Genomic DNA, 18811 nt, shown 5'->3' on the forward strand with positions numbered 1-18811 from the left:
ACAGCCTTTAGTTTTGGTTGAATTTTTAATCCCAAAGACAGTGACTGCATAGTATGGGTAAACTTGGCTGTGGGAGATGCCACATTGAATGCTCAGTTGTGTAAGGCATTGGTGGGGAATCTACAGTCTCCCAAATGTTACTGAGCTGTTTCCCCACAGTCCTCCCTGATGCTCAGACGGTTGATGGGAGTTGTTAGTCAGCAACATTGATAGGCTGAATGTGTCCCAGTCTTGACCTTAGGACTCATTCATGCCACAGTTTAATAGCCATTCACTCTCCCCTAGCTAATTTTGGGAGTTACACTTTGATGAAGTAGAATGCATACTAGTCTCCGTACAGAATTATGACATCATTCTCACTAAAATATCAACCCTGGAATTGTTTGGGGAGGATTCGAACAAGATACCTCAGCTGGAGACATCTAACCTTGGTTGATTTCAGAATCTAAGCAGGGTTAGCTCTCATTAGCGCTCTGATGAAAAACCATCCAGAAATTTGAGGCCGAGAAGGTGAAACACCTCCCCCCCCCGCCCCCAAATTGAAATAAGAGAATAGTATCACTGTTGACAGCCCAGAACACTGTAATCTCCCAAGAGTCAAGTTTGACTTAAGGGCATATTTGCTTTTTTTTAATTAAAGCGGAGATAGACCAATTGTGGCTTTGTAGTATAGGCATACAAAATCTTTAAAATATATCTAGAAGCAAGAAACTGTGATATCACAGAAAGAGGTACAATACTGCATCATATTCCACTGATCATTGTTACTGTAAACATTTACAAGTCATACCATTCTACTGTCCTAGGTTTTTTAAAAAAAAACAACAGGGAAAGATTTTTTTTTCTGCATGGTGAGCATTAATAATACTGTAGCAGTACATTGGCAGAGTTATGTGACCACAATCTGCTGCATATGTAAATGCGTCTACGTAGAGTTTTAAAAATAGACATTTGTAGCTCTTGATAAGAGAGGATGCTGCAGCACAAGTGAAATAGCATCTGCATTGTACAGGGAGTCCTCAACTTATGACCAGAATTTCTGTCATAAATCAGTGTGATCATAAAATGAGCCAGCATGTGACAGACTGAATGTTAACAACCGTGGTCACTTGAAAAAAAAAATCACAGGTTGTTCGGTGAATTATGTGGCCATTAAGTGAACCTGACTTCCCTGAGTGACTTTGCGGATAGGAAGGTTGCAAATTGCAATCGTGGGACTGCAAGATGCTGCAATTGTTGTAAATGTGAACTGGTTGCCAAGGTCTGGAATTGCGATCAGGTAACCGTGGGGATGATACGATGATCATAACTTCGAGTACCGATCAGGAAGACACTTTTTCCAAGGCTGTTGTAATGTTTCCTTTATAGAAGGCATATTCCCTCTCTTGTCACTCGCATATGTCCTGTATGTAAGTAAGTATGTGTTTGTGGCCGAGGAACAGATTTGAGAGATACACAAGAAGAGGTGGTGAGTATCACTGGGCCTTATCATTGTCAGAGATAGTATGCTGAACTACTCAGACATGGATGGAGCCAGCAAGATAAATGCTGTATTGATATGTTTTTAAAAGTGGTTTGAATTCTTCCCCACTTTTTGTTCTTCCATTATCTGGAGCCTGTGTTTATTATATACCCATGAGAACTAGAGATACACATTAGATTAGACTTTAGTGCCAAGGCTAAAAACAAAGCCAGGAATTGTGGAGGACAGATATCAAGACACTTGCACATGTCATCCCCTGGTTATTGTGATAAATCGTGATTTGATCAGCCACGGTCTCCTGAACCAGGCAAACAGTTTTAGGCAAAGAAAAATACATGTGGTTTCAGCATAATGTTGTGTTGCCAGTTTTTCCCCCCCAAAGTGATGGACACCATGGCTTGACTTTATGAGACATTATAGATGGGTGCTAAATTAATAAAACTATATTTAATTGAAATGATTGAGGCTGACACCCGCTATGGTCATTCCAGAAACAGGTGGTGTGAATGTCCACTATGAAGATCACTGTTGGATATTAGTCTCTCTTGATCTTTTGCACTACGAGATGAGCTTGGCAAACATCAAAAAGTAGCATTTCTTATGTTTATTCTTTCTTGATCCCTCTAAAACCAAGGGTCAAGGACTGGGTCTGCTTATCAGAGCCCTAGGGCTGACCAGATTACTTCTTCTGATAAAAAGAGGGAAAGAATGCTGGTCTCACCAGAGACAGAGACCTCTGGAACTTCTAGTGGCTTCACTCTGCAATTTGTTTTGGGGGGAGGATGGTCTGCTTACCTTGTTTAATAGGAATTCTTTGGTAAACATGGCAAAACAAACCATGGATTATTAGTGTAACTGTGACCCAGACAGATATATCAGTTATAACATCTATGGGCCAGAAATGGTGAAGGGTAGACTACACTATAGATAGGAATCCTTGTTGGTAAGAGATTGTTAGAACAGAAAAGGGCTGCAGCTTAACATGACTTGTTGCTACAAGCTGCCTTCATCATTTTATAAGCAATGGATCTTAAAAACAGTTATGAAGCCTTGCAAAAATCATATGGTGCTGGCAAAAACCCCTATCTGAAATTTCAGAGAGCCGCTTCTTTGTTCTGTAGGCCAGGGGTCCCCAATCCCTGGGCCATGGACTGGAACCATTGGGAACCAGGGCCAGGCAAGCCACAGGCGAGCATGCAAAGCTTTATTTGTGCATGTGCAGGATTAGGTTGTGCCTCTCCCCCTGCTACCATCACTGCTGCTGCCGGCCCGCGGACCCAAAAAGATTGGGGACCGCTGCTGTAGGCCAATGGTGGACAACCCAAAGGCCACATGTGGTCTCTAGGCAAGGCCCCCCCCATCAAACTATCAAAACTGGATAATGTATATTTTTCTTTTTTTCTAAAGAAGTAGGAAGTAAAATACACCTACTTTATATACTCCCTCAAACTCCAATGCTTCCAAAGGAGTTTGGACACACCTCATTGGATAACATCACCGCTGTATTTCCTGTGTACATTTTCTGGTTGGTGTGCTGGTGGGAATAGCTCTACATCCTAAAATTATCCCAGGCTAACGAGGGCTTCTCCTGCTCTTCCTTAACATAAGTGACAAACTGAGGTGAAGGATGTCATCTTCACTCATATAGCCTGTCTACTGCATGCTGCACGCTGCCTGTCTCTTAACCCTGGGCTCCCAGATTGTCCTATTTTTTTTTTTGACTCAAGGATGTTGGGCCTGGCAGGAACATAGCTGAGGTAGGTAATTGGAAAAACTTGGGTAGAAGTCCCCAAGTTTTCCCACCCGGAGCTGACTGGAGAAGACGCATTGTGGAAATGGGAAGCACAAACTTATGAAATAGTCCTTTATAATCAGAAGTGATCTTTAGTTTCCCTTTCTAACATCGTTAGTAGTCAGCAAAATCAAATTGTTGTCTTCTGATCCTGAGCATTATCCCTAAAGGTATGGATTTATCAGACTGACGTCCTGCCTTTCTTTCAGCAGCTCAAGGTTAGAAGGTACAAACCTATAATGTATCTAATGCTTAAGCCATTCAATATTGCAACTTGCATCCTTAATATTCAAGCTGTCTGTTCAAATTCCGCTCAAAATAGGCCTGCTATTTATACACAGTTTTTTGGATTGTGCTGAGTATTGTTTATGCCAAAAATGCATACTTAAAATTTAAAATATGCTTTATTTGCTTTATTGGATTTCTAATGACCATGCAGGTCCAGAGGTGGAGTTGGAATATTACAAATATATAGGGGACCGGGTTGCGGAAGCCAAACTTTGTGTAGGCGTCCGCTGAACAGAGTGACTGGAGATTTTGATTTCAATAGCTTCTTTTTATCATTCACTGTATACAACTGAAAAGCTTGCTTTACTGAATGTTTACAAATGGCGGTGTTCTATACCAACATACAAAGGGACTGTGCTGATAATCCCAAATAAAGGGATTTTTTTTTAAAAAAAGTAAAAATGTGCAAAATGTTTGATTTCCCTTTTTCATACCTGCAATATGTGTTCTGAACTCGAATCAGAGGATTGATTGTGAGCTTTGAGCCATTTTGAATTTGAAATATTTTGCACGCCCCTTGTAGCTACAGGTTTAATAACAGGCATAAATATGTGATCACGTTCATTTCCTTGCCCTGAGAAGTTTCCCCTGCTGATTGCTACTCAATCAAGGTACAAGTTTGGACCAGGCTAGTCTGATGGCTAACTAGGCTGCAGCGGAGTATATAAATAAATCTGGTGGGAGGTTTTCTTTTTGCTGCTTGCGGTGGTCTGCTTGCGGTAATGAAACACGGGGAGGCATTTGAATAAATCATTAGCCACTGTATGTGGCTGATGGGCTGTGCCTGTCTTGGTAGCTTGAAGCATTTTGCAAAGTCTGCATGTAGGAAAGACAGTATAAATGCACAAGAGTATTGAATGGGGGGGAGTCATTTGATCTGTTTTACAAGCAGATGTAGCCCTTGGAATATGCAATAAATGGCTAATACCAGGAATGTCACAGCCACCTTGCAGCAAAATAGGGCAGTGGAAATTGAAGACTTTTGGACATTAGATTTGCCCAAGTTGAATGTAGGCCCCGTTGCGAAGAGGGAAAGCTTATTCCATTTTTGATAAATTATGGCCTTCAGCAGATCCAGTTCCTATGCTTCCTAGCTGAGTTTGGATCTCATCTGTGAAGTGCTTGGCTTGACCGGGCAGATTCCTTACTCGCTAACCATTCTTCGTGCTTAAATTTCATAAATGCTGGGGAAGTAGATGACAGCAAGAAAGCCTCCAAATTTGGTTTCTAAGCAAACATAGTTTGTTCAGGCCTCAGATGAAGTCATCCTTTTCCTCAGTGATGCGCAAGATGGGGAAGGAGGGCGGCTTTCTGCAGGGACCTACACCCTTCTAATTATGTGTTTAGCACCAATTGTGCTAATTGTGTTGTCAGCCACAATGACCCAGGGCAGAACATTTTCCCAGATCCCAATGTGGTGATAAGTATGACATAAAAATCTATTCTTAAAAAAAAAAGACTTTTTTCCCCCCTTCTCCCTGACATGTGCAGAAAGAAAGCTCACCAAAGAAAGTTCACTCTTTGGTGACTCAGAATGGTGGGAATCTTAAACCTGCTGCTGTTGAAAAACCCTTCTCATCCGTGTTGTTACCTTAGTAGGCCTACTGTTTCCTACATAAACTCTGCGCCTGAGTTTCTGGAAGCTGCAGATTTGCAGTACCTCTTGGGGGGGAGGGGGTCTCGTTTGTTTAGGCCAGGGGTAGGCAGCCTTGGCTCTTTTATGACTCATGGACTTCAACTCCCAGAATTCCTGAGCCAGCCACGCTGAGGGAAAAGGGAGAGGTTTCCAAGCTGAGCCATGCTGGCTCAGGAATTCTGGGAGTTGAAGTCCACGAGTCATAAAAGAGCCAAGGTTGCCTTATCCATGATCTAGGCCCAATTCTTCATACAGAAGCTGGCTCTACAACATTCTTCTTTGTGCCTGAGGGCAACTGGGTGATTGGGTTACAGGGCAGGTGACAAAGGACATAAAGAGTTCTTTCCTTCCATGCTTCGCTGCCATTCCAGGTCTCCACCTAGCTCTGCCTTCTGAGGACGTTGCCTTTCCCTTTTCTGTAGAGGCGGCCCTGTGTGTCATTCCATGTGAACTGAGACTACACCTTTGAGGCACACATTATTTTTTCCTTCATCACTAAATAATTAGCTCTGAGAACAGAAGCTTGGGGAAGGGTGGATGGCCAATCTGTTGACGTTTTCCAGTCGCTGGCAGGCATTCTGTCCTCGGGCCATTGACTGTTTTATTGAGAGGTGGTTGAGTTTTCTACGGTGTCCAGATGATGGTTTACATAAGCTTCCTTTGATATTATACCCTGATAGCCAACGGGCTTATCACATTTAAATTGAAAGATAAACAGTATTGCTTATAATTATTATTATTTTTTGAAGGAGAGTTGTGGTGAGATTTGCCTCCTGGCAAGCTTTCCTTAAATTTACCTTTCAGGAAGTATGTTTATTCTTCAGTCCATTCTACCTTCTGCCATTTCATGATTTCATGCTATAAAAAGAGATTGCCTGTTGAGTCCTTGCTGTAAAGCCACTCCAGCTAGGCTTGTTTTGGCTTCCTGGGTTGTTTCCTGTTGGAGGTCAGAGTGGCTCTTAAGAATACAACAAAGTTGGTTGCCTCTGCCTTCTGCCTTCTGTTCTTTTCTAGGTCCTTCACTGGATTCAGATGAAAAGGGTGGGGTGCTTAATGGGCAGCACAGTGGGGAATTTCTCAATTTCATTAGGTTTTGAGTGACTTTCTTGAGATAGCGAAGGAGAGAATGTTAGGTGTTAGCTTTTTTGTTTTTTTTAACCTGGTAGAGGAACATTGTCTCACTTTGGTGGAAGCTGAGGAACTTTGTCGACCAGAGAAAACACAGTACAGGTAGTCCTCGACTTACTAGAATTCATTTAGTGACCATTCAAAGTTACAACAGCACAGACAAAAGTGTGAACAGCTAAGTAGACCCTCTCTGACCATGAAGAGTATAAGCCAGGGGTTCCCGACCCCCGGTCCGTGGACTGGTACTGGGCTGCGGCATTTTCAACAACCAGTCCTTACAAACAAGCCAAGCCCCATCCCTGGGATGCAGGCAGCACACAAAACCACGCACTCTCTGGTCCATGGAAAAACCTCTCTCCACGGAACCGGTCCCTGGTGCCCAAAAGGTTGGGGACCTCTGGTATAAGCTCTGCTGCTTCTGCCATCCACCTGGCTTGTTCAAGCAAGAGGGTCACCATAAGATGAAAAAAAAAAGGCTGGTTGTATGCCTGGATTTTCAGATGTTCTTTTTTCTTTTGGAAGATGCTACAAAATATCTTTTAACTCATACCAAAGACAACTTAGGCCAGAGGTAGGCAACCTTGGCTCTTTTATGACTCGTGGACTTCAACTCCCAGAATTCCTGAGCCAGCATGGCTCAGCATGGAAACCTCTCCCTTTCCCCTCAGCATGGCTGGCTCAGGAATTCTGGGAGTTGAAGTCCACGAGTCATAAAAGAGCCAAGGTTGCCTACCCCTGCCTTAGGCAATGTGCTCTATTCCCACAGATGGTAGGTAACCAGATGCTTTCAGAAACCCCTTAAGTATCATACAAGTTTAATAGGGTTCCCTGTCTTTCCCTCAAGCAACAGTTATTGAGATACAGACTTCTGTACTGAGGTAGTAGCTACTATCAGTCGTATTCTTTATGAAGCTATCTAATCCCCAGTGTAGATAGCTGTACAATGGTGAATTTCATAGTCTCATTGTGTAGGATGTTTGCTGTGCTCTGCCCCAGTTTAATTTGATAAACAGCATGCTCTTGGTTCTGTCAGCGATTTCCCCTGCCAATCGTGTCTGCGCTGACCTTCCAAATACAGAAACAGAATTTATTTCATTCTTCCATCTCCTTAAAAATGAAAGCCATACGTTTATTCGTATCACTATATGGTAATATGGTGCTGGGAATTTTTGGCGGTTGTACTGTTGGTGCTTCGGGAGTTTCTGGCAGTGACTGGATGTCAGGCTTTATTTTTGCAGAAGAACAAATGACTAGAATTGCTGGTCGGAGCCTAGAAGGGAAATTTTTGAACAGGTAGACCTAGGGATGGAACGATGGAAAAAGGAGGAACCCAACTAAGGTGAAACCAGGAAAGCCAAGGAATGCAGGTTGTGGACCAGGGCTTTTCAACCTTTTCACCCATTATATCACTTTTAGGATATGGCAACATCCGAGTACCACCAGCCGCCTAGCAAGGTGTCAAAGTTGATGACCAAAAAAAAAAAAAAAGGAAAAAAGTGATGAAGTACAGGTAGTCCTCAACTTACAACAGTTTGCTTAGTGACTGTTCGAAGTTACAATGGCATTGAAAAAAGTGCCCCCCAAGCCACAGCCAAGCGAGACACCTGCCTGCCTGCCCAGCGGTGCTCTTCCTCCTGTCTGAGGTTTTCATTGTTGTGAACTTTTCTGTTGAGGATTGGCAGCAGGGGTGGGGTGGGGTGGTGTTTGGTTTTTATTCCGCCCCCCCCGCTGGGTGGTTGCAGCAGTTTTGGTCACTTCACATGACCCTGGGACACTGTGACTGTCATAAAAATGAATCAGTTGCCAAGCATCTGAATGTAAATCATGATACCCTGGAGATGCTGCAACATTCCAGCTGATTGGTGCTTCTTCTGGGCTCAGCAGAAGTGCCAGGATCAGCGCCGAGCTCCAGCTGGAGCCTGGTGCTGATCCTGGCGCTTCCGCTGAGCCCCGACAGCCCTGCAGCTCCAGTCATCTCTCGCTCAAGCTTGTGCGGTGCTGCTACCGGTTCAGCTCATTCCCCTCCCCCGCTACCACTTTTCTAGGATGGTCGTGTACCACCTGTCAGGTGCCAATGTACCACCGGTGGTACACGTACCACTGGTTGAAAAGCCCTGGACTAGGAAATGGTGCTTGAGCTAAGAAAGGGGAAGTTCTCCAGAGGAGCGAATAGAAAGGACAAAAACACGGAAGACGAATCTGAAACATGAAAAGATACAGAGTAGTTTTGGCACCTTTGGTCAAGTTGGATGGAGCTGTTGGAATCCTACATTGCTTTATCTTGAACTAATCAACCTGGGGATCAAGTAAAGCAAGAGATTCCATGTTGGTTCGAAATCATGAGTCAAATCTTTGGCTGTAACCTCCTGGATGTTAGGTGATGCTGTCTTGTATGGATGTATTTCATGTATTTAAAGATATTGTTTAGAAATTGTTAGGAATTGTTGTGCAGAGGTCTCCTTGTGCTACCAAGGAGTTGCACAGACAAGGAAGGGTACTGAGAGCAGTAAGAGTCACACAGTAACCACAAGAGTACACTGAGTTGTGAAAACAGAAAGTATTTTCCTTTTGAGGTGGTGTAAAAACAAAAATGCATGGTCAAAAATAAACAGTCCAGGTCATACACAATAGCAACAGTCCAAGGAGTATTCCAAATACAAAGTCTTCTTACCGGTCCAGAGGTCAATACACAGTTGTTCAGGTTTATCACAGTAGTAAACCAACAGTACAGCAAAGCAGTAATAGTAGAGAGAGCAGTAAATTCAGAGAGAGAAAAGCTACGTTCCTAGCTCCCTCTTATGGCCATGAGAACACTTACACACCCATTGGCCAATTAACATCTTAAAGTCACAACATCATAGTTTATATATTTTCAACCCAACTATGTAGGCTATCACCATATGCCTAACATAAATCATATGTAGGTAATGTACAAAAGTCTGTAAGAGCTATCCTTGAATTTTGGAGGAACTTTGATGATTCACTTTGGTTTTCTTTTATCCATTTTAGTTGACGGCATTCATTTGAAGTTTTTCCCAACCTGCTGTTTGGCCAAGAATCTGAGCTGCAGTCTAACGCTGCATTTGTTTTGCTACATCTGACATATTGCATACCAAATAAAGTTGCTTGTGTCACATACCGGATAATGTTCCTTCATCCCCTTCCTTCAGCAGTGACTCCAGCCCCTTCCCCACCATGGATCGGATGAAGAAGATCAAGAGGCAGCTGTCCATGACGCTGCGGGGGAGCCGAACTGTAGAGAAAAACCTCAACGAACCCATCAATATAGAGGAAAGCAACAGCAGCGATAATGGTGAGTTCCCTCGTTGATCCTCAACCTCCTCGGAGAGAGAATTGATAGCAGATTTTTTTTTTCTTCCTGATTTACTTACAGTCGCTTTTCTTGGCTGGACCCTTACAGAACAATATGCTAAAAAGCCTACAAGGATAGCGGCTATAGCAGCAAGATCAGAGGGTGCTCGGTAAAGCACCCTTTAAGTGCAAGCACCTTTTATTAATGCAGTTGAAGGTACTATATAGACTTTGCTGACTGCCTAAACTTCTGCTCTGAAAGGGCTAATTTTTATGCACCCTGGCAATTGGACCCAGAAGGTTCTCTAATGTAAATCTTACTAAGCGTTCTGATTTATAAATCTGTAAATAGCCAGACGGAGATGATTTATAGGGAGGGGGCTAGTCTTTTAGATAATCAGGTCTCCAGGTATTCAGAAATTAAGATTGGCATTTGGGATCAGGCATGAAAGCTGCTGGGTAGCCAGGAAAGGGCACAAAATTGAAGGAATGTTTTCTGACCACCTGATTTTGTTCAAGCTCTGGGCAAGGGGCTCCTTGTACACACTGAAGCTTCTGGACGGTCTTTGGAGATAGGCCCCCATCACAGGTCCTGCAGCAGTCTGGGTAACGGTGTGCAAATAGCCAAGAATGCATTTTGAGAGGGGGCATCCAGGACAGAATGTGATGGTTGCCCTTTGAAAAAGCACATTTCTAATGCTAAACGTTTATACAGTTTGCATGCACATTTCTCCCCCTCCTCTCTCACACACATTCACAACACTCAGTTTATTAAGACAAATGAGTTGCAAGCCCTAGTAGCATCCCAACAGGGTACAAATTGCCTTTTTTTTTAAAAAAAAAGCCCAGAAAATATCCAGTACATTTGTCAGGCTAATTTTAACTCTTTTTTGGGTGGGTGGGGGTGGGGGTGGGTGGGGGGAGGACAGACTTTCAGTTTGAAGGATGGGAACTGTAACAGGAGACCTCTGGATGCAAACTCTTGAAAAACAGCTCAGTGACAATTTGGGAGCCGCTTTCAAACTAGCATTTGGAAATTTCAAGGAGAGGTGATTGGTTTGCTTCTCAAAAGGCCTTCCATTTCTACCATCGAACCTTCTCCACCTCCCTCCCTCCCCCCTCCAATTCTAAAAAAGGAACAATTTCCTGAAGCCCTCTGGAAGATAAGGAGGCAGAATTGTGGCTCCTGACTTCTTGAAAAGTTGCCAAACCTTGGCTTAAGTGGGGCTGTTCTTTGTGAGAAAGACACAAAATGTGCCCCCATTCTGTAGAACGCTTTTTCAAAGAGTTTTAGCAACTTCCTTTGCAAATGGTCAGATAATTCCCTGCAACCTGGAGGCTCTTTTAACCAGCTGTGAAACTAGTTTATCTACAGAACTGAGCTACTTAGACTACAGCAGGGGTAGGCAAGCTCGGCTCTTTTATGACTCATGGACTTCAACTCCCAGAATTCCTGAGTCAGCATAGCTGACTCAGGAATTCTGGGAGTTGAAGTCCATGAGTCATAAAAGAGCCGAGCTTGCCTACCCCTGGGCTACAGTAATGGACAGCTTCAGAGGTGAAAAAATGACGGCAATGATGCTTCCTGTTTCCCTCTCTGTATGCCAGGCTGAGCACCTATTTTCACTATCCTAACCTCATAAGTAGCAGAAAATAAAGGGACATGTTGGAGGGATACAGAATAGCACAGAAAGCGGTTCTGAGCCTGATCCTGAGCTTTTTAGTACAGGTGAAAGCAGTGAGTATGACTTAAGAGGTTTCTGTTGCACTAAAAAAAAATATAGCCATAAGCATAGTCCAGGACAGTAGACGTCTGGAAATTCACTGTGGACTACACAACCCGTCTTGTCTTTGCTGGGTCAAGGCTGCCTGTGGAATAGTGAGGACCGGAATATTGACCCTTCCCTTCTAAGAATGCAGCTGAGATTCTGAAGAAATGGCTAAACTCATGAAAAGCTACGTCGGAAGACGTATTTTGTGATTTGAAACAGTGGAGCAAACCAGCGTTACTTCTTCTTGTACTATAAATATCCCAATCTCAAATATATTTTGAGGGGTGGGATGGGGTCTCCCAAGTTATTTAAATGGGAGCGGGGAGGCTGTCTCACTCAGGTAAGTCCTGTCTCTCCATTATATCCCCAATCCTGCCCCTCGGCTGAGGGCTGTCTTTTGAGTTTGATTTCCATTCTACTTTGATTTGTGTTTTATTTTTCCTTCCTTCATATTTCTCTTTCCCCCCCCCTGTTTTTTCCCCCTTCCATCTTTCTGTTTATATTGGCCTCCCTTCTTCTGTGGCGGCGTCAATCCCTTTGTTTATGTGGTGGCCACTGTCTCTGTGTGCGCCCCCCCCCCCCGTGCTTTGGTTCTTTACTGTGGGCTGTTGGCTCGACCTCTTCCTTTCCTCTCTTTCATGCATCTGTCTTTTCCATATCACTCCCTTTGGGATGTTGCTTTGGGGTTCCCCCCTTGTCTCCATTTTACCCTCCCTCCCCCTGTTTATACTTCCATTATTATTATTATTATTATTATTATTATTATTATTATTATTATTATTATTATTATTTTGTGGTGGGTGGAGATGGATATTCTTCCTCTGCTGTTCCATTTTCTGGGCTCCCACCTTCCTTCTCTCTCTGCTGCTGCTGCTACTTCTGCTTCTCACTGGTGTTTCCCCTCCTACCACTCCCCTTCTCTCCTTTTGCTGATGTTCTGTTCTTCGCTGTCCCGACACCACATTCCCCGGCCACCTGTGTCCCCCTCCATTTTTCCTGCATCTCCCATATCCCTCCCTCCCTCCCACCTGTCTGTCTGTGGGCTTTCTTCCTCCCCTCCCTCTCCTGCCCCCCCCCCAGGCCCCACAGTGAAGAGTGTGCATCCCAGCACCTCCCGCAGCGTTCATGCCTTCCTGCACCACTACGCAGGCTCCTTCCACAGGCCTCGTCTGGCCGTCAGCCGCAGCCTGAGCTCTCACCTTGGCCGTACCACCCGATTAGGTGACTATCGCACCTCCCACTGCGCTGCCAGTCAGGGCTCCCTATTGTTGGGTTGAGGCCACAAGTCAAGCCAGTCTGGCTTCAAGCGAGGCTTTTCGGAGTCCCAGTTAACTTATTTATGCACCTGAGCCTCTTGTATCGAGGTGGGGTACGTCAGTTCCTTGAGTCTGGAGTCCGGGGAACCCAGAGTCTTGCATTTCTGCTCCAGGATGAGGTTGGTAAGGAGGCTGGAGTCTCCGATTGCTGGGTCTCGCTTGAAGAGAAATGAGCCTTGGTCTTATTCAGTGCATCATTCTGAATCTATACACTTTATTCTGGCTGGTCTCACTCACTCTGCTAATGCATAGTATGCTCTGTTAGCCCAATACGTGACACTTGCATTACAGCAGGTGTTGTCCGTAAAGCTAAATATGGCTTTTCCCCCCAGTAATTATAGTTCAAACTCCTGGCTTAGCGTAATGTGTGAACCCAGCCATGATGTCACATTTACTGTTTATTAATTATTTTTTTTATTCTAAGTGCCATCTACATGTCTAGTTTATGCCAGGCACATCCTCTGTATAAGATGGGTTTGAGCAGAAATTGATTAGCACAATCTTCTGTGAAAGATGAAAGATTGAGGTGCTTTAGCAATAAAGTGGGGATCATTTCATAAGACTACCCCTAGGGTGTTCTCTAGAGAATGTGGACCAGTGGCCTTACTCAATATAAAGTGATTTTAAATCAGACTTTCCCAACCAGGTAGCTTCCAGAAGTATTGAGCTGTAATTTAATTCAAGTTTAATTTATTGGGATTTGAAACTGCCTGATTCAAAAAAAAAAAACCACACACTTGGTTTATGACATGTAACAGTGGCTATGGAGGCTAGGAATTTGGGGAGTTAAAAGCCGGAAAAATATTGTTTTGGGTTCTTGAGAGTATCACTGACATGAATTCAACATACAGCTATTTTAAAAAAATACTGAAGCAGATCTAAAGGTTCAGGTTGTCTGTAAAAAAAAATGCACAGAATCAGAGAGCCAATGTAATCCTGTCCCCAGAGCAACTTTCCTAAATCTGGTGCTCTTTAGATGTGCTGGAGTACACTTTCCAATGCCTAATGCTGTCTGGGGAAGATGGGTGATGCTATAATTTCTTGAGGGCATCACATTGAGGAAGGTTGGCCCAAAGTGGTACATACTTTGATTGTCACATACTTAAAATATTCTACTGAACATTTAGAGGACTTTTGACATTAGATTATGGAACCAACATAATTATAAGTAATGCAACTAGTCAAAATATTTTGGTAGAAGTGGTTAATAAATTAGGGGATAATTGTGTGTGATAATTGTGTTTGATGATTTAAATGTGATTTTTATGCTGAAAGCCACCCAGAGAGTCGCTCTGAAACAAAATGGGTGGCAAATAAACAAACAAACAAAGTGGACCGAGGGAGATCAGTATATGTTATCCCATTTTCTGATCTTACCTATACCACTGTAGCTGAGTAAGACAACTGAGTAGGTTGTAGAACTGAAGATCCTGCTAATAAAGGACAATTACATGGAACAGGGAAAGTCTGACGAAGGCTCTTACATGTTGCGGTAGCTTTTTATATGCAGGGAACCTCTTAAAATTGTGATCAGTCTGAAGTAGTGAAGTAGTGAATACCATCTATAGCCAGGTAGTCTTTAGTTTTCTTTGAGGAGGTACTCCTGGTGGCAGCATGTCTAAACCTTCTGGAGAGGTGGAATTGAGATTGCCAAAAAGGAAATTCATTGTTGGGTCGCTGTAGGTGGAACATTCAACAACTGGCTTCAAATTGAAACAAGGGTATTTATTTATCTAAAACATTTATGACTTTACATAAAACATCATGCTTAGGGGTTGACAGCAGCCACTCCCCAACTATTGCCCACCAACTGTAATGGGATTGCAGTTCTCAGAAGTTTCAGCAAGCATAGTCTGTGGCCTGGGAATGATGGGAGTTCTAGTTTCAACACATTGGGCTGACCCGTTCTTCCTTCTGCGGCCCAGCTTTACAAACCTTAGAGGGATTGGGTTGAGCCCTCTCTGCCCACTGTGTCTTCATCTACATTTCTCCTTGGTGTAGAGATTGTTCATGAGGACCTCAAAATGGGTTCGGATGGTGAGAGTGATCAGGCATCAGGAACATCATCCGATGAGGTGCAGTCTCCAGTCCGAGTGCGGATGCGGAACAACCCAGCGCGCAAGATTTCCACTGAGGTATGTGGGTGCTGGCTGGTGATGATGGAGGGACAGCTTAAGGTGGGAACAAAGAGTTCTCTGTCTCCCATTATAATGGGCTGTTTTTGTATGGAGAGATGTGCAAGGAATAAAGATGTCTTGCTTCTCAAGTTACATTCTCTGCTTTTACTCCCCAAAGTTAACTTTGGTGGTTAGGGAATGCAAAGTCTACCCCAAGTAACCTCAAGTAAAGTAAGACAGACATTTGATAAATGCATGGATTTTGTACAGAATTTCTCACCGGGTTTCCATTGCACGCTAGGCTAAATTAAACTCGGGTTGATTTGTTAGTGGTTTATTTGTGTCTACTATTTGTTAACCCGGATACCGAGTTTTAACATATCACGAGTCTAACCACTCAGTAAAACTTGATTGTTCCTTGTGACTTCTTTGTATTCGCATATATGGGTTTGTGAGATAGCACAGACAACTCCTTCCAAAATCTCTCAATCACACCCCCCCCAAAGTCCTGAAGAATCCGAAGATTATTGATGTTTCTTCTCAGGATTTACCTAGACTTTTCTTTGCTTAGATTCCATACTGGTTAAAGGAGAGGTTGTGATTTTTTCGTATCAGACTAGTGCAGGAGAAACTGGAGACCGTCTCCTGTACGAATCTAGCCAGTGCATTTTACTATTTGTCTAGCCTTTTACTGTTTGTCCATCCGTCCGTCCATCCACCCAGGCTTCTAATTTTGGGAAGATTGAATAAGTAAAGCTGACTTAATTTTTCCTTGCTTCTCAGGATATTAACAAGCGCCTGTCACTCCCAGCTGACATCCGTCTGCCCGAAGGCTACCTGGAGAAACTGACCCTCAACAGTCCTCTCTTTGACAAGCCCTTGAGCAGGCGGCTACGCAGAGTCTCTTTGGTAAATAGGAACTGTCTGTCTCTCCTTTCCACTTCTCAGTGTTCCCCCATTCGCTAAGTACTAAGTACTACCGGCCAGCAACCGCTGCTGTTGTTGAACTCCCTAAGCACCCCAGACCGCAAAAGGGCAGATCCATCACACTTTGTTCCTTGGTCTTTTTTCCTTTAGTCGGAGATTGGCTTTGGGAAGCTGGAGACCTACGTGAAGCTGGACAAATTGGGAGAGGTGAGTGTTGTGAATTGGCCTTTTTCCAGACTGGTCAAAGGTAAGAACTCAGGGCTGGATTTTAGTTCACTTGAAAAAAAAGAAAGGGTTGTTTTTTTGTTTTAACGTGCATTGGGTTTTGCTATCTAGGGGCTCAGGGTGGTTTCAGCTCCCATCTTTTTATCCTCACGTTTGGTCTTGGATCTTGCCAGTCTTTTAATGGTGGAGAACAGAATCCTAGAGTGGGTCGTTTTCTCAACATCTCTAGTAGCCATGACCAAACATTCATTGTGGGTAGAAAGCGCACCTCCCAAAGCTTCAATCTTTTTCCGTGTTTCGATTTTGCACATGGCTTCCAACTGCACTATACTTTCACCAGGCTTGTAAAGTACACGAGCAAATTGTTTGGCCTATATATTCTATTTGATCTTTTATTCTAATGCCTTTTCTAATTCTTACCATCTTGGTAGCCACCTTTAGGGCTTGATTTGCCCGGCGGAGTCAATGGAGTCAGAACCCTGTATTTGGAAGTTCTTGAACAGAGAGCCAGTTTCTCTTCTTTTCCCTTCCCCCCAAGCACACGCACTTGTAATTTTATATTTTTAGTTACTATCCAGAGCTCTAATTTTACCCCATTTCGTCTTTTGAGTGTTTGTCGAGTGGCTTATTAATGACCTACTTCAGGGTTTTAAAGGATAAATAAAAAAGTATTAACTGTTTTGAGATTATAAAGTCAGGAACAGAATGTTTCCATGTATTCCTGTTCAGGGACTCTCTTGCCCTGATAAAAATTGGACTGGTTACAGGTATCTTTCTACCAGTATATGCACTTAGTTCTACGTCTAATTTATTGTTTTCCAAACAAGCCTGGGAGGGGCTTGCAAATCGAAGTACCGGATTCACATATTTGCTGCAAATTGGACTTAGTTTATCATTGTGGCTTTCGAGAGTATAAATGTGAAGTCCTTGGTACTCTCTGAGCTTGGCTGTTTGCCTGCAGAAATTTCATTACCTGACTAGATAACGTCATCAGTGTTAGTGAGTGTGGGGTTTGCTCTCTGTTTATAGGTGGCTTATATTTGATGTGCCAGTGTCAATGGGCATGCGGTTTTCTCTCCAAGGAAAGAGGAAACCCCCACCCTCGCACTGATGACGTTACTTAGTCGGGTGATGAAACAACTAAGCTCAGAGACACGGACTTCACAGTTCAACCCTGAGTTGTGTATATTTTCTTCTGAGTATAATTGTCACTGCCACTAGTGAAGTGGTAGCAAAAAAGTTGGGTGAACGGTAGATAAAAGAGGGATTGTTCTCATTGAAACGATAAGTTTGTCTGATCGGTACAACTTCAGACATAGTTTTTGTCTGTTTTAGGGAAGTTTAGACCTGGGAAGATAGGAATTATTAGGAGAAGGAGCGTCAGGGTGGGATGCGGATGAGAAAAGGGAATGAGAGACAATGAAGACACACATTGAAATAATTCTCACTTTGAAGCTGCAGTTTTGTATTTTAAGCTTGGGGGGGAAATGCAAGAACTGAGGGATGGGCTGATGCTTGCAGAAGACGAAAGAATATTTATATGTATCAAAAAGTATTTAATTAAATTTGTATACCACCCATCTCACTGTCTTAAGAGACCCTAGCCGGTTTACAAGTACCGTGTTGGGCTATTAGCTTAAATTCTGCCTCTTCTTCATCAGGGAACCTATGCCACTGTCTACAAGGGAAAGAGTAAACTCACAGACAACTTGGTGGCCTTGAAGGAGATCCGTCTTGAGCATGAAGAGGGCGCCCCTTGCACAGCCATTCGGGAAGGTATAATCCTGGAGCCACTTCTTCCAGGGCTTATGAAAGAATTACTTGTATGATCTTGTCTTTTAACAGAATCTGTATGGACTTTCTATCTGAGGCCCTGCTGCCACCAAACCAGACAGTGATGCAGTGGGTTAAAAGTGCTTTCAGTTGTGTCTCTGTAAAAAGTGGCCAGGACAGAAGGAGAAAGATGCGCTTTCCTCGTCCGACGCAGGAAATGCAGACGCTGATTTGCATGCTTCACTAAGGATGACGTGTGGAGAGACCAATTGAGATTGTTAGTGATCTGCACCCCCAGTTACTTAATACTGTTGACCATCTCCACAGCTGCATCCTTGATACTGAGTGGAGTATGGCTCTTTCTGAAATCAGTGTTTCACTTAACAACTGTGGCAAGAAAGGTCGCAGAATGGGGCAAAACTCACTTAACAGATGTCTCGCTTAGCAACAGAAATTTTGGGCTCAATTGTGGTCATAGGCTGAGGACTGCCTGTATTCAGAATTGGCTGCAGTCCTGCAGACATACAAGAGATGTATTGCTAGGGGGTCAGCAGGACCCTAAATTTTCTAATGTAACTAAGGCAGAAGTTGACACCTACGTTAAAGAGGGCAACTGATTCTCACACTGTTAAAAAGTAAAAGCGCTTAGGCATGCCGTCACGTGGAGAAATGAAAGAGCCAAGAAGCAAGCCAATGGCTACACTGTTTAGCAAATTCTCTGTTGAGCTTCAGCAGGATCTCGGCAGATGGATGCAACCCTTTCATCCTGAACATTCTTCCCTAAACCCCTCCAGTCTCAGTGGCCCTATAAAACAATTTAGGAAGAGAGATCTCCCTCCCTTTGTATCTGCATCAGGAGGAAAGAAAGAAGATAGCAGAGAGGCAAAAGGGCCAATTTATATAGCTAAGCACACCTGCAGTCATATCTACCTCCGCCCTGGATTGCACTTCCACTCATCTACACAGAGAAAAGTTGGTCCTAACGTTCTCTCCCATAATTGAATTCCAGGCTAGAATACTTAACTTTAGAGCAGGGGTGTGA

At 43.5% G+C, this 18811-nt stretch overlaps 1 protein-coding gene across 3 annotated transcripts in view; it reads left to right on the plus strand.

The window, feature by feature from the left end:
• CDK16 (cyclin dependent kinase 16) overlaps positions 1–18811 on the plus strand; it is a 75258-nt gene that overhangs the window by 33219 nt on the left and 23228 nt on the right. The window contains exons 2-7 of one of the 3 annotated variants that reach the window (XM_083354013.1): positions 9498–9640; positions 12492–12632; positions 14729–14862; positions 15628–15753; positions 15922–15978; positions 17658–17772. In XM_083354013.1, the coding sequence (XP_083210139.1) occupies positions 9523–9640; positions 12492–12632; positions 14729–14862; positions 15628–15753; positions 15922–15978; positions 17658–17772 (691 nt within the window). In that variant the 5' untranslated portion in view covers positions 9498–9522. The remainder of the gene's footprint in view (positions 1–9497; positions 9641–12491; positions 12633–14728; positions 14863–15627; positions 15754–15921; positions 15979–17657; positions 17773–18811) is intronic. The other 2 variants (XM_083354014.1, XM_083354015.1) reach the window with 2 other exon arrangements.

Source organism: Vipera ursinii, assembly GCF_947247035.1.
Source record: "Vipera ursinii genome assembly, chromosome: 2".
Classification (NCBI taxonomy): domain Eukaryota; kingdom Metazoa; phylum Chordata; class Lepidosauria; order Squamata; family Viperidae; genus Vipera; species Vipera ursinii.